General features: G+C 36.4%; 2 protein-coding genes and 1 long non-coding RNA gene across 4 annotated transcripts; 1 reads left to right on the plus strand and 2 right to left on the minus strand.

Annotated features, from left to right (window-relative positions):
* Window positions 1–1,397: 1,397 nt before the first annotated feature.
* LOC125646170 (uncharacterized) lies at window positions 1,398–3,415 on the plus strand. Its single transcript, XM_048872347.2, has 2 exons — window positions 1,398–2,040; window positions 2,417–3,415. The coding sequence occupies exons 1-2, from the start codon at window positions 1,503–1,505 to the stop codon at window positions 2,827–2,829; spliced, it is 951 nt and encodes a 316-aa protein (XP_048728304.2). The 5' UTR covers window positions 1,398–1,502; the 3' UTR covers window positions 2,830–3,415.
* A 1,047-nt stretch (window positions 3,416–4,462) lies between these two features.
* LOC125646171 (uncharacterized) lies at window positions 4,463–6,137 on the minus strand. Of its 2 annotated transcripts, none has more exons than XR_007359604.2 (3): window positions 5,180–5,278; window positions 4,777–4,881; window positions 4,463–4,677 (listed from the first exon to the last, which is right to left on the minus strand). XR_007359604.2 is itself a non-coding variant. In XM_048872348.2 (3 exons), the coding sequence occupies exons 1-3, from the start codon at window positions 6,115–6,117 to the stop codon at window positions 4,508–4,510; spliced, it is 330 nt and encodes a 109-aa protein (XP_048728305.2). In that variant the 5' UTR covers window positions 6,118–6,137; the 3' UTR covers window positions 4,463–4,507. The 2 variants fall into 2 exon arrangements, 1 of the variants encoding a protein (XP_048728305.2); XM_048872348.2 differs by lacking the exon at window positions 5,180–5,278 and adding an exon at window positions 6,063–6,137.
* Window positions 6,138–9,224: 3,087 nt separating this feature from the next.
* LOC125646172 (uncharacterized) lies at window positions 9,225–12,654 on the minus strand. The gene is made up of 4 exons (XR_007359605.2): window positions 12,529–12,654; window positions 11,548–11,593; window positions 11,300–11,407; window positions 9,225–9,402 (listed from the first exon to the last, which is right to left on the minus strand). It is a non-coding gene; the product is annotated as an uncharacterized LOC125646172 (long non-coding RNA).
* Window positions 12,655–27,355: the final 14,701 nt, after the last annotated feature.

Consider the following 27,355-nt stretch of genomic DNA (forward strand, 5'->3'; position numbering starts at 1 on the left):
ATTTAAAACGCGTAATTCTTCACAGGATTTATAAGATTGATCACTGTTCGTTATCGTCACCCTTTTCACTCAATCGCTGAGAAAACACGCATCGAGTCAATCGAATCAGACTTGGAGGTAAGTACAGAATATGTTGGAACTTTTGCCATATATGATATGTTATTCCTGTAATCTGTAATTCCTCTGCATGTTTAATATGCAAGGCAAAACTTCTCTTGATGTAAGTATCATTTTAAACTTGGTAACTAAGAAACTTTCAACTTTTCGGACCCGATCTTAGGATGGTCGATCAGATTGGTTGATTGTTGTGTATTTAACGCCGTTTTGACAATATTTCAGCCATTTTAAGGCGGTTCAGTGAAATCTGGTCAGTTTTGAAGAGTTTTTCGGGGTTTTTTTATGGTGAGCCTACGTACTCTATTTCGAAAACATCCATGACAAGTACGCATTGCACTGTAACTGTATGCAAAGATGACCGACCAGGATAGGTTCTCAGTACCTCTTGCTTATCGTAAGAGGCGACTAAATGGTACAGTCCTTCGAATAAGGCCGTGAGAACCACAGCACAATAAAGTTCCCCTACTGCTCAAAGGCCTTTAGCGCCGAGCATAGGCCTAAATATTGCAGCCCTTCAACAGCAATGGTGACGTCTTCATATGAGTGAAAAATTCTCGAATTACTCCGTATACCTGATCAAGATAGAGGGCTAACGGCGGGTGTGACCGGTGAACAGGGAATGCTTACTTTTCCTAGGTACCTGATCCCACGTACGTTTAGTGTTTTGCTTTTTCTCGATTTTGTATTCTTTATGGGATTTATGAGATTGATCACTTTTCGTTGTCTTCGGCTTTTTTTCATACTATTAGGCAATCTTTCTGTTAACAAAAAGAATGACACTTTTAGAAATGAACCTCAGTACTGAATGCGTGGATTTTACAGATGTGTATAGCTTAACCAGCATTACTCGTTGACGCAACAAGCTGCCGATGTGGCATGCAGAAATTGTTCTTCCTTGTGAATTTTCTTTAAACTCATAAGACGTACTTTATCGCACACAATTTTAAAAGATAGTTTAATCTATGGACAATGGGTTATAAAAAGCTTTGTAGATTCACGCCATCAAATTAATCTATACGTAAGTGAAATGAATTCTGGACAAACCTTTACATGTGTTGTAGCTCTGATCGGACTAGAACATAATTGAAATTTACATGTGTATAGATTTTAAAATCAGCAATTAGAAACAAGCTAAAACGATATGTGCAATTGAGCCTCAGACTTGTGAATTGTTAAGGAAACTTACGAATTAAAACGCAGTTCAACCGCTATGCATTTTCCAACACTACATTACATTACTCATCCACTACTAGGTCAGACTAGCTCCTTTTTATTATAAGTGGTCGGGAACTTGGTACTTCAAAATGCTTACAATTTGGCTCTAAAATATCCAGCTGAATATTTCATTTACTGTATCATTTGCCTAAACTCCATTGCATGCAAACATGCTTTATATAACTTGTACGATTTCACTTGTATTCCTATCTGTGATTTTTGCGGATACTGTTGACCGAGTTTCCGATGCCGATGAAATTTTTAAAAGACTTGATGGCCTAGCGAAAAGAGTCGGGATTTTGGAATCAGAAAACATACAGTTAAAGAAAGAACTCAAGACTCAAAGTGATTCATTTGTCGATTTGAAAAGTCAGAATGAAGGAAAGTACAAGGACCTTAACCGAAAACAACTCAAACTGAAGGATGAAATCAAGGTGATAAGATATCAAAATTTGACGAGAGTTGAAGTCGCCCTTCTTAACTCCAAGAACGAATTAAACGCTCTTGAAACTGAAATCAGGACAAAGAACCGTGAACTAGAGAACAAAATAGACGAAGATGTGGATAAAGTCAAGGATTCGCTAAATGATACTAAAGTTACGTTACAAGAGTCGACTCGTAACCAAAACGAAAAACTTCTCCAACACCAGAAGTCTTTGCAATCTTTACAGCATACTGTCAGTGCTCTCAACAACACGAGGAAAATGGGTGAGGATATGTCATTTCAAAGTTTTCCGTTTCTCGCCTGTCTATAATTTGTCATACATTGATATTATAATTCATCAATACCAAACATATGTTATAATAAACAATGTAATTATATGAATAAATCGCAGATATCCAGGAATCATGTAATGTTTGATATAAAAGCAACTGTTTACAAGCTTTAAGCAAGTCTTCTGCATATTTCATTTCTTAGTTTTCCATTTATTTTACATTATATATTTTCCAATATGGAATTGATTTCATATCAATTATACGTTTATATCGTAAAACGAATTCCGGTTTTGGTTTTTATGTAATTATGTAATTTCTATGATTTGGGTTTTTTTTTTTTTTTTTTTTTTTTTTGCTTTTACTTCAGACGGAACTCTGCCATCTTTCTATGCCCTACTGAGTTCAACTGTTCCAATAAGAGGTGGGGACCAAATCATTATTTACGACAAAACGGGGACAAACAATGGCAATGCGTACAACACGTCCTCTGGGATCTTCACCGTACCCGAGTCTGGTGTTTATGTTTTCACTTGGACCGCCTTTAGTTACGTCGAAGAATATGTACGTCTAGAAATTGTTGTGGCGGGAACAATTTTTGGAGGGACTCTGAGCGACACACAGGAAACAGGTGATGCAGATACTGAGACGGGAATCATTGTAGCGAATGTAAAAGCCGGGGACAAAGTATTCATCCGCACCCAGAGTCGAGGACCAGGGGATGGACGTTTGTATGTGGAGTTCGAATGTACTTCAACATTCTCCGGGTGGAAGATTTCCTAATGCTGCGCATGACTATGGTGTCTTGAGTTATGTACATAGATATTCAGGATCTTTGTGTTTATACATCCAGGTGAATTATCTCGATTATGATATCAGCATTGTACAGTGCATCACATATATATATATATATATATATATATATATATATATATATATAAAGTCTCTGTTTTGGAAGTAAAATATAGAGGGGAAAAACTCTAAACACTTTGTAGAAATATTTCAACCGTGTTACCGGTCTTCTTCAGTCGTGTTTATCTCTCATAGCAACGTAACACACGACTACATACACGAAAGTTTCAACAAAGTGTTTAGAGTTTATATATATATATATATGAGAAGAAAAATGACTCTTGAAATGGACAAAAATTTGCAAACATCAGAAAATATTTTCTTTCTTGTAACTTCAATGATCAATATCTAATATATTTTCAAGAAAATGTTATGTTGCAGTCATTATCATACTTACCAATTGCGACAATTTTATTGAATATTATGAACTTTGTACGTCAGAATGACAACCCACCCATATGTTGTAGCCTGTATATATTTGTTACGTCAATAAAACTTTCAAGTTTGTAAAAATACATGGATTTTAAAGAGTCCGTATCGGTCCGCGATGAATTCTTGTAAAAGTATGAAAGTGATTTGCACTATCATTCTGTATTTACCCTCAAATTGTTTTCCTGTGGATACATGTATTTAGTTTAAGAGTCCATTGGGATATATCGAATCGACAAATGAATAAAAGGGAACTTTGTTAATACATGTAGATAAACGATATTGTGATTGAAAGCATTGGAAAGAAAATTGATTCGCCACAGATGAGCTTTATGGCCATTTTCATTGAATTCTATACTCAAACTTTTGACACACTCCCCAGCACAATGCAATTTTTTTTAAAATAAATTCAATCATCAAAGGTGGATCTATCATGTATCAAAGTTTGACTTCGAGTTATCTAGGGGGGGGGGGGGACTCTTTAAAACGGAAACATCTCTTAGGGTTTGAGGGGAAGTTACTTGGTAGAATTCTATTTGGTCGGTTATTACAATGTAACACTATCCACTGTCAGGAAGAAAATAGCGGATGATTCACCGACAGTTTCAAGTATCTCTCACAATTGTAAGTACCTGTGACGCCAATCAGTATGTGCTTCCACTTTCCTAACACAGCATAATTTACGCTATATATTGCATCTCAAGAAAATATCATGTGCATTAAAAGTCAAAATACTGACTATATAGAGTATTGGCTTTGACATCTAAAGTGATTATAGTTCTGAGGAGATAATTAGTATATTCCACTTACGAATTGCGAATGGAGAACGACCAAGTTTAAAGCTCGTTTCCGTGAGCCAGTAGCTGTAATTGGGGATATACAAGTTTGTTACAAAGCCATTCTACTACACATGATGAAAAGCTCTAAGGTGGCATCACGAAACATACACTCTGACCAGATATTGATAAATCCACTCGAAAGCATTTTAATTATGCCATTGAAGCAAATCTAAATCAAACTTTTTACATCAATATGCATCATTTCAGAAAACAGAATTTTTGGTAAGGATGTCCATAGCATGATCTTGCTTTCATTATCATAACTGTTAAAAAAAACAAATTGTTAAAGGCATACATTGCATTTGGTGAAGACGTTTATTCAGTTTTCGGAATAAATGCTGCTATAGCGGGATGTTGTTGTTGCAGTGGCATGCGATGCCTCCCCCACCAGAGGGAGAGGTCATGGGTCTTTCACCGCAGTCTGGACAGCACAAGTATAAGTCCCTAATTATGGTATATGAACCACAGTGATGACAGTTATCATAGCCTCGAAGACAATTTCCAGGGATTTCTGAAAAAGGGGGTGTCTTATTCTAATTGATATATGTGCAAACAAACTTTAACAGGAAGAAAAAATTCCAATTACATATATATACATATGTATATGTACCTGAGTCTGTAAGAAATCTTCTCTGCGGAACAGACAGCACTGACAGTACAGTGACAGAGATTAGAAGGAACTTAAACATTGTAGAGACGCAGATATTATAACTGCCTGAAATGGAAGAGGTGACATTTATAACATGCTTAGCTAAGTGTTCTCCTACACATAACCAGGCTCTAAAACAATAAAAACTGAATTATTTGATATTTCCACCATTTTAAGAAATCTCTCAATCCAAATATCATGTTGAAATACCTATGGAGTTGTGTAGCTGATATTGATACAAAACAACGAGAGTTCTTCAAACTGATACATTAAAATGTGCTTTTAATATTCTTAGACAACAATTGTTACGTTAGTCGCGACACTTGATCTCATAAGCATGCTAATGAAAAAAACTTCTCCTTACTTCAATGCCTTGGTATGAACAATGTCGTAATTCTAGATAAAAAGTGTCAAGGACAATTGTACTGTAGTGTGTAAATCTTGAGCTCATTATCTTTGGCAACATGACCTATTAACACTGTACGTAATACGCTTTTAAACGGATAGTAGTTTTTGTGTAATTTTTTCAACCAAGCGAATTTTGACCAATAATCACTCTAAAGTACTGTGCATTAATTTTAAAAGACGTTACCATATCCATATTACTGCGCAAGTGTAAGTAATTATCTAATGAACACCGTTTTCAGATATTCTGCTTCTTGGACATAGATTCGAGATTATCAATTTGCATATCATTGTGACATTTGATATTACCACATTCAGAAATTTTCTTGCGCATGCGATCGGATGCTAACGAGGGGAAAGTATGGCTGATGTACATGTACATGTGCATGCGAAGTTCAGATGTGGAAAGAAAACCGCTTTTAGCAGGTTGATCAGATAAACGTATTGAAAAATCACACGGTGTTATCTTATCATCCATTACCCCCCGTTTCTAATCTAGCCAAAGGCATTCAAGACTCTTAAATTAAAGATTGTACTGAACACGACATTAGTGTAGAGACTAGAGAAAATAGTGTCCGTTTGAATAACTCCGAAATTCTTGCCAACCTCAATGCCAGCTCAGTCATCTGAATATTCACCAGAAAGAACAAGTTCAACGTTAGATGCCTGAATACCCTTCATTCAATGTTGTATATCATGATGTTATAGGGGGTGATGTTATGCCTATCAATCAGCATCCTTGTCGTCTGAATCCACTAAAATTACAATACTTAAGAAAAGAAGTGCAGTACATGTACAGGCTGAATAATATTTTTGAGCCAAGTAAAATGAATAGAACTTACTCTGTATTGTGTACCGAAACCTAACGATGACAAGCTGAAGATAACGAATAGTCATAACTGCTATAAAGAATACAAAATTAGGAATAGGACAAACACGGACTCCTGCACATACCAGAGGTAGGATCAGATGCCTACATGTAGGAGGAGTAAGAATCCTACATGTACATGTAGGAGGAGTAAGAATCCCCTATCGACCGGTCACATCCGTCATAAGCCCTATATCTCGGGTAAACGGAATAATTCGTAGTCAAAATAAGTGTGTAAAGAACGGCTGCAATTTGTATGAAACATGTCAGACAGCATTTTAACCAATGACAGGTTTTATTGCTTTATAATTAGATCGTTATAACAACCACAAAATGCGAAATGCTTACTTTAAATGAGGCTGTTGAAACCCCTGTAACATCAACATCTCTGTCAGCAGCCAGCCTCGATTTAAAAACTGACCATACGCAGAACAAGCCCTTGCATATCGAATCAGTTGAGAGGCATATACACCACCATCTTCGCAAGATACACAATACAAGATACAAGTTGTAGAGAAGCAGAGCGGATCGTAAACCCTTGGCTAGTGAAGATGATACACCATAGGTGGTAATGGAAATCAATATCGCTACATACATATGGGAAATTGACGATAGAGAAACTGAAGTCATCCCGTTTGTCATAAAGTTGAATTGTTAGCTGCCGTTAACATCTATGTTCAATAAAATATCTTGGTATTAAGCAGATGCGGAAGACTCTGTGGTGTCTTTTATTTCGAGTTCACTGGGATACTAATATATCGAATTGGCATACACGTATGAATGAAGCTGATTATTGTTGATAGATAAAATGTTGTGGATAGATTTAAATGTCGAGTTGAAGGCAACAGCAAGAGATTTTTTCGTCTCATGTAGAATCTTTTGAATAAATTCTTTCTCCGTGGGAATCCGGGTTAGAATAGGTCCAAAGTACCCCTCGCTTGTCGTAAGAGGCGACTAAATGGGGCGGTCCTTCGGATGAGACCGCAAAAACCGGGGCTCGTGTCACAGCAGGTGTGACACGATAAAGATCCCTCCCTGCTCAAAGGCCGTAGACGTCGAGCATAGGCCTAAATGCTGCAGACCTTCGCCATCAATGCGTATGAGTGAAAGATTCTCGAGAGGGACGTTAAACAATATACAATCAATCAATGATAAACTTTGTCACTGTCTCCATATAATCCATGTCCACTTTTGTTACCAACACTGTCGCTATGATATGTCTCAGTGAAATATTTCTTCATCACGTAGATACTAGATACTGACACGATTGACTAATTGATGAATTCCATAGAATGGACCCCCCACCCACCCCACCCCAGTGCCATCATCTGTGTAAGTCGGTAAATAGCTAGTATAAAGTTAATGTTTATTGTCGTGCATGTCCGACTTTAAAAAGAAAGATTATCTATTTGTTTTTATTTACATGTATATTCAAAAGCCCTTTTAGACTGAAATTAATTTCAAAAGAAAGTTTAACAAGACTACGAGGTAATGTTAACATGTTCTCATTAGTTTTCAAGGAAGGTCACACTTCCATGCCTATAATTTCCTTCAATGACAATTACCCTCTCATGATTTGAACATACGAGGGCCGTTCGATATGTAATGTGTATTGTACGATATCGCAAAAGCATTTGAATCAAATAGTGAAATTAACATTACACTCCTTCAAAGTATTCTCCGCGGTTTGAAATACATAATTTCAATCTCTGAATCCCAGTTCTGAAATGCGTCACTGTATGCTGATTTAGGTAGACCTCTGAGGCACTGACTGATGGCTGAGCCAAGGGCTTGTCGAGACTTGGAACGACGACCAGATAAGAACTTTTTAAGTTTTAGCAAAAGGAAAAAGTCGCATGGGACTAGATCTGGAGAGTATGGTGGGTGTGGCAAGACGGTAATCTTCTCTTACTTCAAAAATTGCTTCACAAGCTCAAATGTATGTGATGGAGCATTATCATGAAGTAGACGAACATGCCTAAATCCTGACACAGGGCGTCGTTTATGATAATATTTCTTGAGCTTTATTTTTTAGCACAACATCTCGGTAATACCGACCTGTAACACTTTTGCCCTTCGGCACCGGAATTTGTACGACTATACCATCACATGAGAAGAATATCCAATAAAGAACCTTCTTCGTGCTTATAGTTCTTTTGGCAACTACAGACCTTCTACGGTGTTTATTTAGCCATATCTTGTTTCCAATTTTTCTTACTGGTTCGAAATAGTGAACCCATGTTTCGTCACCAGTAACAATGTTTACAAACTGTCTTTGATTGAATTTGGGAAACATTTTGAGCAATTGCTTAGCGGTTTGTACTCGTACCCTTTTTTCGGTCACCAGTCAATACATGTATATGCGGTATCCATCTGGCAGAAATCTGTTGTACTTTAAAAATACGCTTCAAAATGAAATGCACCCGCAATAGCGATATGGCAACAGCTTTGGCAATACCATGAATCGTGTATCTGCCATCACTTTCAGTAATTTCCCTGACTTTTGAGACATTTGCCTTGCCTGTTACAGTCACAGTTCGGCCAGATTTTGCTGCATCTTTGACTGACTCTGTGCCAGTCCGAAATTTCTTTCTCCACCTACCATGCCTACAAACTGTCTTATAAGATATCTTATCAGACCCATAAACTTCCCCCAATTCAGTAAAAATCTGCATTACCGAATGACCGAGTTTTGTGCGAACTTTTATATAAGCTCTAATTTCTTCAATATTCTCAACCCGTTTCCCAACCATTTTTACAACAGTGGTCAATGACTGTCTCTACTGAAATGACTATAAGTTTAAAACTACGTGGAGCTGAAGGCTCGTGTTTATACCGTTGGAAAGGTATCGAATAGAGCTATGCAAGAGTATCATCATCCATGAAATCGTGCAAAGCGTTATCGCGCTGTGGTACAATACACATTACATATCGAACAGCCCTCGTATTTACATTTAGGTCTTCTACACTACGATTATGACAAACAATAATTGTCGAATGTTTCCATGACTGTCCTGTCTATCAATGCTATAATTATATTTAAAAATGATTTATGTACAAGAAAATCGTGATAGATAAAACCATAGTTTAACGATGATAATAGCAATTAAAGTGAATGACTAATAAAAACGAAATATTCAATGTTCAAAAGTTTATTACATCTGCTCAGCATTGACAATGTATTTCAGCACTAGACACTACAATTTTCAAGCCTTTATCTGTGAAACAAGTATTGCAACAAAATCGTTCGCCAAGAATAACAGTGCTGTGACATTGTGAACACCAGGGGCCATGGATGCAATTTCCTGTGACAGCTGAAATTAGAGTTTGAAAGCTTTCGATACATGCATTGGTATATTAGATAATAAACAAGAGGATCATGGGTAACAATGCTCACTTTTGCCGCTTTGTTGATCTAGCGATAATCATTTTTACATTATAGTTTGTTCAAATAGTGACCATAAAAAGAAATCAAGGATTGAAACTGCGAAGTGGTATTCTAACCTCCCGGTGCCCGCGACTGATATCTTGGGTGGTACTTTTCTTACCAAAATAAGGGGGTTGTACTACTCCATCTAACATCCTTAAAGAACATGAAATTATCTTTTCCACCACTCCTCCCTTCCCATATATCGGAAACATTCCGGAACGATTGTTATAAAGTTGGTAAAAAAAAATATGGTTTCTATTAACTGCTGTGAAGGAGAAACCTCAGACGTATTGTGCCACAACATATGCTAGAAATGGTGTAAATGAAATGTGGATACTAAAAATTTCCAAAGGACTTTTAGTAAATTTGAAATCACAAAACTTTCTCAAATCAACAGCAGCAATTTTTTGCAACATTTTACATAACAATTTCTCATGATAAAAAGACAAGGATTTTTTACATCATAGACGGCCGCTTCTTCAATAAAAATGGAACATGGACTTGTGACCATTCAACCAAAACATTCTAAACTCTGATTTAACACACAAGTACTCTAATGATGAAGTTGAAAAGATGCTTGAGTTCCTCATTAACAATGTTAATTTCATTCATATGTGCATTCGATATATCCCAGTGAACTGGAAATAAAAGACACCATAAAGTTTTCCATGTCTGCTTCATATTTCAATATTTTATTGAACGTAGATGTTAACGGCAAATTTAAGATCTCGGTTAAAACTAGAACTATGACTTCAACTTCTCCATCCTCAACTTCCCATATCTTAGTAATAATATTTCATTATCACCTGCATAATTATCGTGTGTATGTCTTTGAACTGATTAAATATGCGAGAGCATGTTCTGTGTGTATGGTCATTTTTTAAATCGATGCAGGCTGCTGACCAATAAGTTGATGTTACAACAACAGTGTACTTTAAAGTCAGCATTTCAAAAATTTTATCATCGTGATAATGATCTAATTTGCAAATACAACTTGTTATTAAATCGAAAGTTGACTGATGTATTATTCCGTTCTTTACATATTGATTTTGAATAAAGATTACTCTGTTTACCTGATTGAGATAAAGGGCTCACAGGTGTGTATGTGACCAGTCAACAGGGGATGCTTACTCCTCCTATGCACCTAATTCCACCTTTGTTGTTTCAGGGGTCCGTGTTTGCCCTAGTATTTTGTATTGTTTATGAGATTGCCCACTGTTCGTTATCTTAACTTTTCATCCTGTACACAAGGCCGAACAAATCAACACACACGAAAGGTCAACACACACATGTGGGGATCCGGGATAGAATAGGTCCTCACTACCCCCTGCTTGTCGTAAGAGGCGACTAAATGGGGCGGTCCTTCGGATGAGACCGCAAAAACCGAGGTTCCGTGTCACAGCAGGTGTGGCACGATAAAGATCCCTCCCTGCTCAAAGGCCATAAGCGCTGATTATAGACCTAAATTTTGCAGCCCTTCACCGGTAGTGGTGACGTCTCCATATGAGTCAAAGATTCTCGAGAGAGATATTAAACAATATTAAATCAATCAATCACACGTACATGTACATATCTTCATGACAGTGTGAAAGTGACGATCAGAGAGGAAAGAGAGAAGGGTGGAAAGAGGAAAGAAGAAAAGAACGGATAGAAAAGGAAGGAAAGATAAAGTACATTAGAGATGGGAGAAGGAAGAGGTTGACCCGACCCCTTAGCCCCCATTCCATGTTATAATCGCCAACTGTTTCATATACATGTACATGTAACGATAAATAACGTACATAGACCGTCAGTAAATCTTCTGTTCGGCGCGGACAAAACAGTCACCAGCAGAGTTGACAGCAAAAGGATTCTCAGCATCTTGATGGACAGGGTGGATATGATACCTGCTGCAGGTGTACTCATGCATGAATATTAAGATTAATATATACATGAATGATTTCAATTTGCATAATTTATGCAGTTCAAGACTTTCTAGGTAGGAATATTCATCATAATATATTTTAACTAAAACGTTTCATACACCTACCTTGTGTGTTTACTCCTCGACAGTATGCTCTGCCAAATTTTCGCAACTGAAACATAAGAAATTGATTAACTACATGTTATTTATTGTTGTTGATAATCCATTATTGAACTCTGAACAGTCATTTGTTAACAAGGATGTTGTTATGTGATCCTATCACAATACTTCAAAATAAAAATACTGTGGTTAGACATTGACTACCGGCACTGGACAACCCATCGAACAACTCACCGAGGGTCAAAGAAAGACAACCCATGGGTGACGAAAAACTCATCGATGTCACTTGTATTGAAGTCAAACAGATATACTCACAAGTCCCGAGTTTTTTGTCCAATTGTCCAATATCCAGACAGGTAGGTATATGACCAAATTAGAGTACTATGTCTATCCTATTTAGTTTTAAAAGCCTCCTAGTTAGTTGTTGTAAGGTGTGGGGGGTTTTGTTGGGGGGGGGGGGGGGGGGGCTGTTGACCACACATAATCCTCATCGCGATATTTGAAAACAGTCCTGTATATCGTTCTATTTTGTTCCATCCACATTTTTCTTTCCATGTTATGTGGTGGTATTCTTTTTTGTATGTTTGTCAGAAGTCAATATAGAGTACGCATATTTGATTAACAACTAAACGAAAACTCGAAAAATTTAAGTAAAGAAAAACGAAGTTTTCCAAAATAAAAGACCATATCTCATAGAATACTATTTTACTATTGTATACTAATTATGCTGAAAAGACAAGATAGAGTAATAATGACTAAGACGGAGTAACAAGGTATAATTTGTCGATGTGGTGTCAAAAGATCCAAATATGAAATCAAAATAATTTGTGTTATTTTGTTAAAACAAGAAAGGTAAGATCAACTTGCAAAAATATCGCTATAACTCGTACAGAACAATGAGGTTTTGAGGGAGATGTAATACTTTCATACATTTGTCAACTCGAAAATAGAAAATTAACGAGTTGATTAGATCAATGAAATACTTACGATCTTCCTTTCAGTAATTTGTTAAGTGAGTGGCGTATGACGCAGCGCCACTTTTATACAGTACAATCATGCACTAACAGATAACCCCCACCGACGCTTATTTGTCTATCGTTACATAACAAATGCACTTCACGTTTACATTGTCCAATCCTAACCAATTTGAATTACGTAAATTCAAAACCAAATAAACTGTATGAAATGATACGTGTATATTAGTCATTTTAATCTTTACATTTTCTAATACAATAACTGAGAAAATATATCCCAATTATGTAATTGAAGTAGAGCGCCAAGTGTCCGATAAACGAGAAAGTTATTGAAACATACTCGATAATGAATGATTATGAAATGACGGACCGGTGAAAGCATTGTTACTTGTTATTCCTATTGTTATTCATAAATACGCGAAAAATGAGGTTTGTCAGGATATAATGGCATCAATACAATGTGTGGAGAAATGCTTACATGGATATAATTTCATAACTACAAAATTAATATAACCATTGAACAAAACGTCAAAGGACATCGTTTTGAGCCATATTACGTGTAGATTACAGTGCCTAGTATCAACTGAATTGGCAATTTGAACAAAGAAATATTTAACGAATATTGAGTGAGATTAATCAATGATGCATGACTTTATATTGATTGCTATATGTACTTCTTTAATGTAAGCATGTTCATGGGACATGCATCAATACACGCACATACACTTCATTTACTACAGTTGCAGTATATTCTAAATGATAGGTCATCTACCTTGGACTGATATGCGTTATCGTTTATGAACGACAATGACAATATGTGCTTGGACGTTTGGAGATTTATGGAGCGACATGTAAACATTAAACGCAATTTCATTGAAAATATCTTTAATTATTTGAAGATATAATCAAGTTATTTGATGTTTTTGTTTACCTATAAAAATATCATGTTTAAAACAAACGGAGATGTGACAAACACTTGAAACTGTGTGTTCAGAATTAACTCTTTAAACGAAACTTTTACTAGTATTGTTTACCTATGTAAACAAAATCAAGACACGAGCCTGGTTTGTATTACAAAGAATTATGAGCTCTGTATCTCTCTTGTAACTTGACAACTGATATACACATTTTTGTTGACCATCAGAAATACCATAGTTATGCACTGTTAACATTCAAAATGGAAAATAACTTTTGAAAATATTCAACTCAAATCGTGTCCATCCCCTTTAAATTTAGATATTTATTCACTTCCGGCTGTTATGTTTATTCAACAGTTCATTGTGTTGCATAATACAATGCACAGACAAGATTCTAGACGTTCCATTTGTCAGAGTTCAATAGAAGAATGATATAATACCTGTTTATCTACTAAGCACTCTACTATGTGGTGTCTTATTTTGAGTTCACCTGGATATATCGAATCTATCTATGAATAAAAAATGATTATTGTTGTTGAAAGGTAAAGATAAGGAACAGTGATCAATGTCATAACTCCTATAAGCAATAAGAAATAGACAGTTGGGCAAACACGGACTCCTGGATATACCAGAAGTGGGGTCAGGTGCCGAGGAGGAGTAAGCATCCCCTGCCTACCGGTCACACCTGCCGTGAGCCCTATATCTTGATCAGGTAATCCGTAGTCAAAATCAGTGTACCAAGAAAGACCTAACAATCGATATGAAACAAGTCAGACAGCATTTGACCCAATGATAGGTTGTTTTGACAAATTAGATTGTTACAATGACCATAGAATTTGCGAAATGCTGACTTTAAACGAGACTGTTGAAACCCCTGCACCATCAACTCGTTTCTCAGTAGACTGCTTCGATTATTAAATTTTACAAAATCACTGTTCGTTATCTTCACCTTCCTTATGTGTAGTTCAGTTCTTTTAACCCCAGGTTTCTCTAAAGCCTCAGACACACTAGATCGCACGTTGTCTGAATCGTGCGATTGATGGCAAATTGCCAAGTTACGATCAGTCCACAGTGTTTGTAACACCTGCAATCGCATCCTGCGATTTGGTGAAAGATCATAGTACGATAGGTGGTAGATGGTCGTACGACTGGTGGTACGTATGGTCGGGCGATCACCTACGATTGGAAAAGATCTATCGCAAGATCAGTCATAGTTATCGTGCTACAAGTGGTAACGATCAGCGACCTATCATATGATCAATCGAGTCCACCTGCGACTGCACGATCGATTACAGCAGCCGTGTTGTCGTTCGAGTATGTTTGCAATCGTTCGTCAGCATCAGTTGTCACCTAGCTCTTGAACAGTAAAACACTGTCAAACTCATTTGCCATGCCTCCCAAGAAAGGAAAGGGTCATAAGTAGACATAGCCAGAATCGGAGCAATAACCCATTGATTTGGAAACTTTGGCAGAGGTTTTCCCAGTAACGGCCAAACATGTCATCGGAGAAGTAAACCTGCAGCGACAGCACCCAGTTATTGTTGTTGCTGCATATGTAGTCGAATCAACATTTCTAGCATTGCCGGCAGCACTGCTACCACCATAGCAATATACGAGTGTCGAAGAAGAAAATGATCAAAACTCCAGAAACTACTCAAGAATGTCTAGACTGCGAGTTAGACTGGTGGCACCACCAATAGTAAGATCGTGCAACCAGTCTGGTTAGGTCGTATGTAGTGGCACTGCTGATCGTGAGGTTGTACGAGAAGTGCACCACCAATCGTCAGGTACCAAATCCAGTTGTACAACCAATCGAGCAACTTTTTGACCCATGATCCTGCACAATTGATGACCAGTGCGTCCATGTGCGACTGGTGGTACGACCATGCAAGACTTGTCTGTGACTTTAAATCGCAGGTTTGAAGTTTTGAACATGATCATAGACCTTGCTGCGACTGATTTTGCTCTTGCGATCACCAACGACTTTGGCGATCAGTCGTGCGCTCTTTCTACAATTTGCCCACGATTCCAAAAACATTTGAGCGCAGCTAGGTCGTAATCATGTCGTTAGTTCGGTGTGACTGGGCCTTAAGCAATTCATGTTTCAATACTCTTGATGCTGTAGTGATGTAGGAGTCAAGACTGCTTTGTTTTAATGTGACAATGTAGATAGAGTTACTTATTTGAACAAAGAAACTTACTCCCGTGGGATCCGGATCAGAAGAGGTCCTCAGTACCCCTTGCTTGTCGTAAGAGGCGACTAAATGGGTGGTTCTTCGTATGAGATCGCAAAAACCGAAGCCCCGTGTCACAGCAGGTGTGGTACAATAAAGATCCCTTCCTCCTCAAAGACCGTAAGCGCCCAGCATAGGTTTAAATATTGCAACCCTTCACCGGCAATAGTGATGTCTCCATATGAGTGAAATATTCTCGAGTGGGACGTTAAACAATATACAACCAACCAAACAAACTTACAAAATGTCAACAAAATGCTTTTAAATTGTTGTTAGCTTTACATTTAAAAGTTTATTTGGATGTTACTGTAAATCCAATTCTTGATTTTACGAATTATAACCCTCTCACGGTCTTGCATTAAATGTCAAACAAGAATCAAAGCTTCACAAGACAGAGTTTATTGTTAAAATAGTATCAAACATATCAAAAGCACAGTGTTATTGCTGATGCGTTGTCAAGAGTATCATGAATATACTGTTTTAAGGTTTTCTATTGCTTTGATTTGATGTATATGGATTCAGGCTTTGAATTTGGGACAGTTTTAAATTTTCATTGTTCTTCAAACTTTTCAATGGGTGTGTTCAATACATTTGTACTTGATTGACACCTGTAACCTAGACAAAATTCCAGAGTTCTATATTTAGAACGATGCAATAGAAAGATAATGTAATACCTGTTTATCTCCATTATACACCTTTTTGAGACAGAGTTTTTCAATTTGTTTTAGTATAAATATACTGTAAATTTTGTGGCACGAAGCACTCTACAGTATTACATTTTGACTTTTACATATGGGGATTGGATAGGACTTAACGTTATTTATTCCCATGATACATATGTATTTATCAATAAAGTCCAAAATAGTGCTTGAAATGTATAGGAAGAGGTAATATATTTTTAACATTTGACCATCATAGATAATTTACATGTCCCCTCTTTTGGAATTTTATATTTGTACTTATTACAACCAAACTAATAAAAAAAATATCAAACAATGACCCCATTCTTGGTTTGTATCAAGTGTCCTTAAAGACATGATAACGTAAATGGAAGACATGATAACGCGAAAAAAGGTGTGATAACGCGAACACAAGGTGTAATAACGCGAACAAAAGGTGTGATAACAAGAACAAAAGGTGTGATAACGCGAACGATATGTGTGATAATGCGAACAAAAGGTGTGATAATGCGAACAAAAGGTGTGACAATGCGAACAAAAGGTGTGATAACGCGAACGAAATGTGTGATAATGCGAACAAAAGGTGTGATAATGCAAACAAAATGTGTGATAATGCGAACGAAATGTGTGATAATGCGAACAAAAGGTGTGATAATGCAAACAAAAGGTGTGATAATGCGAACAAAAGGTGTGATAATGCGAACAAAAGGTGTGATAACGCGAACGAAAGGTGTGATAATGCAAACGAAAGGTGTGATAATGCAAACAAAAGGTGTGATAATGTGAACAAACGGTGTGATAATGCGAACGAAAGGCATAGACAGTGCATGTTGAATATTTTGTCATAGTGTGCTGTAACTTTAATTTGATTTAATTTCTCTGTTGTTACCTCATTTTACATAATATCGACTCATAAAACAGTTAGTGCATGTACTGTAGTTGGGGGTAACATTGAAAATTTTCACGCCGAGAAAACCATTGTCAGCAGCCGAGGTCACATGCGTTTGTTTCTGTTAATAAATCTCTGAAGTCTGTATACTAAGTACATGTATATTAACACAAGGTACTTAAACTTGAAATTACACTGAACAATACATGTACCCTCCTGAGAATGTCTGTCATTTGCGCTTCCAAAGAATATGCAATGCAAAATTAATGTATTTACTACCTTTCTCTTTAATGATAATTTATCTACATGTATATTGTAGAACACCATGTATATGATATGACTGCATTCACTATCTCTTATCTCTGAAATGAAAGGTGAAGATAACGAACAGTGATCAATCTCATAACCCCTATAAACAATACAAAATAGAGAGTTGGGTAAACACGGACCCCTGGATATACAAGAGGTGGAATCAGATGCCTATAGGAGGAGTAAGTATCCCCTGTCGACCGGTCACACCCGCCGTGAGCCCTATAATCAACAACCACGCTCACTAGGTGGCGCGTCATGTTCTATTTTTATTTCTACAGGAAAAGTGGGAAGAGGTTCCACCCTATTTTTTACGGGCTAGTATGGATAAACCTAGAGCCTACGAATGATGCGAAGTTGATCGTTCGGATCTAAAATAGCTATATTTAGCGTATCTCACGTGATTAGGCACATTCCAGAAAATCCCTTTGAGATTGAAGCGATTAAGCTGAGCGAGTATATGTAAACATTTACTTAACGGTGAAATACGCAACAAAGAGTGACATATTAATACATTTTATGCATGAATAAATTATACTGAGGTCAAACATGGACGATAATTACCCTTGTTCATATAGTATTTGATTGATTTAGATATCCAGGGAAAGATAACTCCCATTATTAACGTACTCACAAGGTACCGGTGGTATACATTAATACAATGTTTATACATTTCTGAATGATGAGTGAATCTTTATTTTCATCAGAATCTTTTCCATCACACTCACAGACCAGGTCCCCATACCCCTACCAGTGTCAATCTGTGACTGATAGCAGTGCGGTATTTAATTTGATATAGTCTAGAGGAAATTCGAAATATGGTAGTGACATTTCTTCCTCACTGAATTAGCTGGATTTTTAGCGTTTAAAGAAAAGTGGGGTATGGACTGGGGGGTTAAAAATGCTAATTGCCAAATTTTCAACAATATTAATTACAAGGCAAGGCAAAAGGGGTCATAAGCTACAGATGATGCAATTTTCTTAATTAGTGACTTACTTACAGATAAATCAGGGACCTATATACTAGTTAGTATATAGGTCCCTGGATAAATAAAGTAACTTACAAATATTTTATTATTTATTTATCTATCATTTCATTTCATTTTTTTTAAAAATGTCATGGTTTGTATTTGAAGAGTCATCGCAATAAAGTGACATTAATTATTAGTGTTACAAAAAAATCTGATCATGCAGTTTTTTAAATTTCTGAATTTTGAAAAAATAAAAATAAATAAATAATATTCTGATACCACTCAGCCCCCGACTGGCCAGAGAATTCTGCTTCTGTCAATTCTGATGCAACTAGCTCAGCCCCCAGACTGGCCAGAGTCCAATGTTTCGGTAAATTCTGCCCCCCCCCCCCCCCCCCCCCACAGCTCTACCAGAAGTTCTCGGAATAGACTTGCTGATGTTTAATAAATCAGTTTTCCTATTAATTTTACTTTTGCTCCTGTTCATCAATTCATTAGGCTATGGCCCAATCTGATTAAATTTAAGATCGTTGATCCGCTCCGTATTCCTCTTCCTTTTCTGTATCTGTGAAGTCCAGAGGTGAGATATATTCTTTCCAAAACAACTAAGAATGTTCATGGAACAATTTAGTATTAATTGTTTTCCTTTTATGTTGTATGCCTTATTTCAAGAAATAACTTTCAGGTCACTTTTTAATGTGAAATGGAACATTTTCAATTTTTGACAACCTGACGGTAGGGGTGTTTAAGACACTATACCTCATTTTCTGTAAGGAAGTGGAGTAAAAGGAATTCAGAATTGGATTCAGCATACTCAAAATTGGTAATTACACCTGCTTTTTATTGTTTTGGGTAATGGTGTTTCAAGAAATAAAGTTGGGTCACTTTTTGATGCGAAATGAAACATTTTCCGTTTTTGGCAACCTGACGGTAGGGGTGTTTAAGACACTATACCTCATTTTCTATAAGAAATTGGAGTAAAAGGAATCCAGATTTGAAATCAACATACTCAAAATTGGTAATTGCACCTGATTTTTATTGTTTTGGGTAATTTAAAAAAAATGGGTGGTGGTTGCTACCTATATCTTGATCAGGTAAACTGAGTTATCCGTAGTCAAAATCAGTGTGTCAAGAACGGCCTAACAATCGGCATGAAACACGTCAGACAGCATTTGACCCAATGATACATGTAGGTTATCTATAATAGCTTGAACCTTCCATCTCACTGAAGTTTGCCGTGTTCGGAAACATGAATAAGGCGGTGCAGTTCAAAAATGAATTTTATTTACACGAGCTGCAGCGCTTTCATGAGCAAATGACAATCATTACAATTTTTTAAGAGACACCACAGCTCATTTCCCACATTTAATCGATAAAAATCATATTGATACTGACAATTTGAATGCATCAATTTGCTCTCAACTGCACTTTTAATATCATCCGGAATTCAACGGTTCCTTCATGCTGAATCAGACTTTTAAATGGTGTGCAGATAAAAATAGCACTTACTTTTCACGAGCTAGTCCCAGTAACCCACCTATCCCTTGTCGCAACAAATTGTGAGTAAAAATCTAGATTTGGCACACAAAATGGCTGATTAATTCTTTGGCTAATATTTGACTTTCAAATGTGGCCACCCCTTTTCGAAAATTCTGGATCCGTCACTGAGTCCTGCGTGTGTTTCTTATACATTTTACAACGGTCATAATGATCCCAAAGTAAATTTTAGTTCACGTATGAGTTTATATCTTGTTCAATTTTTACCTCTTTCCTCGCATAATCTGTCAAAATTCTGGGTTTATCCACTGCACTTTCTCTCACTGGGCGACATGATGCAGTTTACCGATTGTGCGCACGCGTATAAAGACCGAAAGGAGGAGACTCGACGTTTGGGGTGGAGGGGGTGCGGGCTGTCAAAAGATATTAATTTTACTGTTAAAACGAGAATTTTCAAATTTAGATATATGTTTCGCAAAGTTCTTACATTCAACTATTCAATAAAATTTGAGAAAGCGGGGGGGGGGGGGGGGGGGGTCATTTCATGATTTTAGCGCAAAATGATCTGTAGTGACTCTTTAATGATATCAAAGACAAAAAAGTGGAAATGTAAATATTTCAAAGTATACATCAATTTTTTTCTTCAGTGGCTCTGCCATGGCACACTTATCTTGCAAGTGTTTTCGTTAATAGCCATTTTATTGTACAAAGATCTACATATGCATCCATATATACATCTATACATCTGTGTTGTATTCAGATAATTGGTATTGTATCTTCTTTGCTAATGGTTTGTGAAAGGTGTCTGTCCCATACATACACTGGATACTGTATTTGAAAAAAATAGGAGTTCTGGATTCAGCACGAAAGGGTAAGTGTTCTGCTTAAGAGAAGCTAGGATATTCAAATTATTATTGAAACACTTTATCTGTAGATATGCACATCACTATCACTAAGTAGCCTTAAATCCGCATTATTTCGTCCTGTACCTTTGCGTCATTACGCCTTTGATTCACGTTATTACGTCTATCAGTGGTGTATTTAGAGGGGCCCATTCCTCCCTTTTTGTAGCCAATTAACAAACATTAGTAGAACTGCAAAAAAAAGTATAAAATTTTACATTACGCATGCAAACAAGTGCATAAAGATAAACAATTCAATTAATTGTTGTTATTTATTGATTGTATTGGGAGTTGATTAAATCAAGTCCTCTATGCAGTCACTCGGCTCAAAGTGGTGTGGACCTTAGCACTTATTTACAAAAAGATGTACAACGTTCAGCGCTAGCAGCAAATAGTTCGTAAAGTGTTGACATATTACTTGTTTAAAAATGCATACTTTCTGTAAAATTGACTTTTCTACCATTGGTCAATTGAGTATGTAAATTGAAAAACGACCAATATATCACTAGAAATACAATCTAATGTCAACAGCAATATTTCACAGTATTAAAAAAATTCCTACACGCAGACAAAAATATCACCGATCATAACATATAGTACAGGTCAAAAACACGGTGCCCCGCGGAATAAAAGCGTGGGCCTAGATAAAAGTCGGTGTCTTTGAAATTGCGGTTTCCGCGTATTCTATATAGCAGTTGCGTGGACCTTTCAAATTCAAAGATAAATGTACATGTACCCCCGCTTCAACAATCGGGAATGGTGGTCGTAGCACCAAGTGATTAGTTACAGCGTCAAATAGAAGCGAACCGAAAATATCGTGAATCGCCATCCATATTAGAGGGACTGCATTCATTGTTCACTTTAATGATAAAACTTCTGAACACGACAGTAAACTCATTTTAATCATTTTAGTATGAAAACAACCAGTCACGCAGTTCGAGATTTTCCAAACTTTCAGTTGTAAATCAAATCAAATATTATCATAGAATTTCAAGTCTTTAATACACATTTTAATACACATTTTCCCGTGGGCCGCCACTAAGCAAACGTCAGCTGATTGACAGATAGAGCACGTGTACCTCGTGTGTAACAATAGAAATTAGAAAACAGGTACATGTAGTGAATAAAATGTCAATTTAGTTTTCCTTTGCTAAATAGATAGATTAAATGATTTTATTGCCATTTAGTTCAATAATGGTGAAATAACTTTCCACGATATTTGATTAATTAATATTCAATTAGACTTTTACATTACTCATTGTGTAGAATTAATTACACTCACATTCTATATGCACTTCTCTGTCGATTCATATCATACACAAAGTTGAACCTATTATTTTTTTAAAAATTAAAATTGCTAAATATTGCTTAAAAAATAAATTGTGAATTAAAAAAATGAATTTCTTGATATACTGTTCATCATGTTTGAAGGATATGAAAAAACTTCATAGCTGTATGCATCATTTCCTGATATATTAGTTTTGATAGATGAAAATATATTGTCGTGGCCAACTATCCCGAGACGAGGTCTTTCATGCAAATACCATCAACAATTGCTTCACGAAATATCGTTAATCATAAACATGGATGAAGACCAAGTAGAGACTTTGAACCTGGCCAAAGATACCATACTTTCATTATAACTGGCCAAGCCGGTTGTGGAAAGACTTACATATGCACAAATATGATTAAAACCTCTAGAGAATTCCACGGTTTGGTAGGTAATTTTTCATGGAAATCCGAAAAAAACCATGAACGTAAAATTGACAATGCTCCACATAACATTCGTTTTTCAAAAGGTGTGACTATTTCATCAAGCCCCTTCCATGTGTTCAGATCCGAATTCAATTATAAAAATGAAATAGTATACTATTATTTCTTTGAGTAATTGATAAACAGAATCAAAACTTTATGTTGTAAGATTAATCAAATAGCATGCTATCAAGTAGCACTTGTGCATGCATCGCACACATACGTGTTTCTTGTGTACAGTGCGCATAATAATGATAATAATTATCAAAAACCTTTTAGATCATAATCAAACATTGTACTGTTTTGAATTAACTTTCAAGTATACATATTTTGTCAACACCATTATGCTCCAAGTCATACTAAAGTCAGTGTCTACAATGATAAGATTGATATTTTTACGTCCCGCCGAGAATTTTTCACTCATATTGAGACGTCACCAATTTTAGGTGAAGTACAACATTTACACATATGCTTAGCTCTCAGGGACGTACCAGTGAGGGTTATTTATCGTGCTAACGCCTACCGCGACACGGGGCCTCCGTTTTTATGGTCATATCCGAAAGACCCGTGATTCTCACTTCTAAATGCCCAGCGTTTAGTGAAGGAGCAATCACTACCATTTTAACATCTTAGGTTTGACGCGGCCGTGGCACGAGTAGGGCTCGAACTCATGACCTCCCGGTTACGAAACGAACGCTCAATGATAAGATATTTGGATGTTTTCAATAATTTTTCCAGGCATTTGAAATTTAATTTTTTTTTTTTTTTTTTTTTTTTGCTATCCAAATCTAAATGACCATTTTCACTTTCCTTGGTATTTTCTGACACTCGGGACACCAAAGAGAAATTCACCCTATTTTCCATGCTATAGACCCAAACTTACCCGGCCGCTTGCACACAAGAAACTAGCGTCTTTTTAATATCATCGGTATTCTATTACCTTTTGGTCCAGCTAATGGTATTCAGAAACCTCGTCTCGGGTTTTTTTTCGTTCTAAAAATAGTGGACGGCGACAGAAATATATCAACATCACACCTTCCATTCGTTGTAGGTGGTGAGGTTGATACGATGCAGTTGAACATGAAATACCATTAAAAAATACAAGGAGGGGAATGAGACTGAAGTCCTGTACACAAGTACCTGTGTGTTTAATTGATCAAGATATAAGGCTCATGGTGGGTGTGACCGGTCGACAGGGGATGCTTACTCCTCATAGGCGCCTGATCCAACCTTGATATGTACAGGACTCCGTGTTTGCCCAACTCTTGATATTGTATTCCTTTTAGTAGTTATGAAATTGATCACTGTTCGTCATTTTCACCTTTTCATATGTGCAAAATTAAGACCACGTGGCTATTTTTGTACACTGTGGTTCGAATAAATTGAAGCTATGTTACCTGTCATTTATGTAAAGGATATAAGCCAAAAACTGTCCATTCTGTGAGAGAAAGAACTGATCTCGACCCGTAGGGCCGAGATCAGTTCTTTCTCTCATGGAATGAACAGTTTGAGGCTTATATCCTACTTAAAACATTACATCTTTTGTTCTAAGAATGGACTGACTCAGGTAAACCCATTGACGATGATAATTATGAATAAAGTTATTTTTGAATAGTCTGACAATATAACTAGTCTTGCGTAGAATTCAGTTTCTTTTGTTCACTTATTGGACAGTGTCAGGTAAGTAGTCTTCTATTGCAGGTTTTATATTCACTCTTTCTATAGTACTGAGCCATATCAACATGTCTTCCTCTGATGGGGAGAGCATTTTCATTGCACAATCAAAAAGGATTTTAGTGAAAGTACTGCAAATATTATCTTAATGAGTGTTATATTCTGGATATGGAGGGTGAGAATGTTAAGGAGTCAAATTTTGATCTGAAAAACATTGTGTTTTCGAATATTTGGATGTGGAAATACTTAACGCCAGCCAAAAGAACCCAATACGCCTATCTCGTGAAATGAAATTATTCATGAAAGCGAAAATGATAATTCAGAATTAGGATATATGCTAATAAAGAATAGAAAAGCGTTGTGAAGAAGTTTCGGAATGTGCCTCTGAATCCAGCGAAATTTAAATACAGTATGGAAATATGTCTTTCAAATTTAAGTTTTGATGCGATATAGTAATGGCCAATGGAATTTAAAAATTGTGAATCTTACGAGTTGAAGCAGAGAATTATACTAAAGGGAAATATCGTTTTTAAGTGTTTCGGTGATTTTTCCGATATCTGTGTTGATTCTTACTCGTAGGGAATTTAAAATTAAATTTGTATCTCTTTGACAAATGTATTGTCTATCTCTTATTTTCAACCTACCTGTAGAAGTTATTGGGGTTTACCTGGCACTGTCCAATAAGTTGACAATTACTGTCTATTATTTTTAAGAACGGACAGTATCTGTCCATTCTTAAAAATAATGGACAGCAATTGTCAACTTATTGGACACCTACAGGTAACCTTTTCACTACTAGTGGACTTTCTTCTATATAAAAGCCTAAAAAGACAAAGGATTGCGTAACAAAAATGTTTTAATGATGCTTACGAAGTTATGTACGTCGAGATCATAAACAATTCTAAAGATATAGGAGTTATGAGTTCCATCACTATTCGTTATCTTCACTTTTCATACGTATGTAGACATGAATAATTCCGCGTTGATTTTTATAAAGGCACAACGTACGTTTATGCATTTTTTTTTATAGTGTATTTCTATATATTTGAATAATTCTCATAAAATCTACATAAAATCAACTCCCATCAGTACTTTCAGTACTTTGATCATGTATAAAGTATAGCTAAAAATCCATAGGTTTGGGGAGAGGAGTTGACCGATAACCTTTGGCTAGCGAAGATGGGTAGGGGCGTAAGGTATCCACTTATAGTGAATCTCTGTGTGCTTTATACCCCTATCCCACATACTACTAAATATTACAAACATTGGAATTCAAAATTGTCATTCTCTTTAGACAAGTGGACAGGCATAGCTTACATTATATTCCTGTTCACTTGTCTAAAGAGAATAAGCCCAATATAACTTCCGGTTTTCGTCATGATTGTCCTGTCTATTACTTCGGAGATCGGCAAGTACAGTGTAGAGATAGTGGCGATGAACTCAAATAAGCCTGTCATGGCAGTGCGAACATCCGGGAATTCAGCTCAATTTTCGAGCACCGTCGTCAAATTTTCGTGCGAAAACACTTCCATTTTTTTTAACAAGTTTAGATTACAGCATCATCTATGTCAAGATTCGAAGTTTCAATACGAAAGATGAAGTTGCGCCCGATGCATTAATTATTGATGGAGGACTAAAGACGGAACAAAGTACATATGTATCAATATTGACCGTGCATGGTTACATAAAAACCAATAACCTCGTATATACTTAGTAAGTGCATAATACATCAACCTTGTGTATCGTTATTAGTGAAGACTTTTTTTATTTCTGTTACTCGTGAATTATTGATGATGACGAGATGTACCTGGTACCGCAGTCATTCCACAGACCATTTATACTCAGTACACAAGGGGCAAAATGTTCCTGAATATCCCGCATCCGTAAAGATTTTAACGTCTGTGGTTTGTCCTCAGAAAAGTTTTGTAATAGTGTGGAATGCTTCATAACTACTGTCAATCAAAATCGATTCATTAACAGAAATGGTCGGGTTGCTTTAAAATATGTTAATCTATCATAGAGAAAGCAGTACAAATCATACTGGAAAAATGGCATATCAAATGTAGAATTTTTCAACCTGGAAAAAAAAACCCAGAAGCGTTTTAAAATGTCATATGCATATCTTCAATGTTTTTATAACAACTTTAATGTACGAGGTCTGAAAAATGTCAAGGAAAAGCTGTAAGAAGAGTTGGTTACACAAAGTAGGTAACATGCTTAAAAATGACTAAGTTCAACTTCGTTTAAATTTTTCGAAGAATGTCCGATCGTTTCCAAAAAGACACACGCGCATCTTTAATGCTTCCATAACAGCTGTACAAGGTCTGAATGATGTCAAATAAATGTTGTAAGAGGAGTTGATTACCAAAATAGATACCATCTATTCCTGACATGCTTAAAAAGTTCAACTACATGTAAATTTTTCGAAAATTGTCTGATCACTTTCAAAAAGATACACGCACATCTTTAATATGTCCAAAACAACTGTACAAAGTTTGAGGAATGTCAAGTTAGCGATGTAAGAGGAGTTAATCACACAAAATAGTTACAGTCTATTCAAGACATGCTTAATTTAAACTGACATGTAGATTTTTCGAAAAATTCTTATCACTTTCAAAAAGACACATGAACATCTTCCATGTGTCTATAACAACTGTACAAAGTTTGAGGAATGTTAAGTTAGAGGTGTGCGAGTAGTTGATTACACAAAGTACACGTAGGTACATGTACCCTATTAAAGGGACGCCCGCCCACCCGTCCGCCATTCACATTACTATATGCCGGATGAACGTTGTGCAACCCGGCCAAAATTTGAAACACCGATATCCACAGGTTTAGGATCCGGATTTTCCATCTCCAAAAATAATGATCTCATTTCCGCAGACATATTTATAACAGAGAATAGCAACTTCCCCAAGTCTCGTATTATCTTGCGGTCCTCTATTGTTTGGTAAAAATGAATGCCTCGATTTAAATTGCGTATTACATCTTAAGAATGAAATATATCAAGTTCAA

The sequence above is a fragment of the Ostrea edulis genome, chromosome 6 (genome assembly GCF_947568905.1).
Source record: "Ostrea edulis chromosome 6, xbOstEdul1.1, whole genome shotgun sequence".
Lineage (NCBI taxonomy): Eukaryota > Metazoa > Mollusca > Bivalvia > Ostreida > Ostreidae > Ostrea > Ostrea edulis.

Excerpts from the sequence above, each read along its gene's own strand:
- LOC125646171 (XM_048872348.2), bottom strand. The coding sequence starts at position 6,117 with ATGACTATTCGTTATCTTCAGCTTGTCATCGTTAGGTTTCGGTACACA. Across the intron at positions 4,882-6,062 it reads GTTTCGGTACACAATACAGA|GCAGTTATAATATCTGCGTC; the intron begins GTAAGTTCTATT and ends CTTCCATTTCAG. Across the intron at positions 4,678-4,776 it reads AAGATTTCTTACAGACTCAG|AAATCCCTGGAAATTGTCTT; the intron begins GTACATATACAT and ends CCCCTTTTTCAG.
- LOC125646170 (XM_048872347.2), top strand. The coding sequence starts at position 1,503 with ATGCTTTATATAACTTGTACGATTTCACTTGTATTCCTATCTGTGATT. Across the intron at positions 2,041-2,416 it reads CAACAACACGAGGAAAATGG|ACGGAACTCTGCCATCTTTC; the intron begins GTGAGGATATGT and ends CTTTTACTTCAG.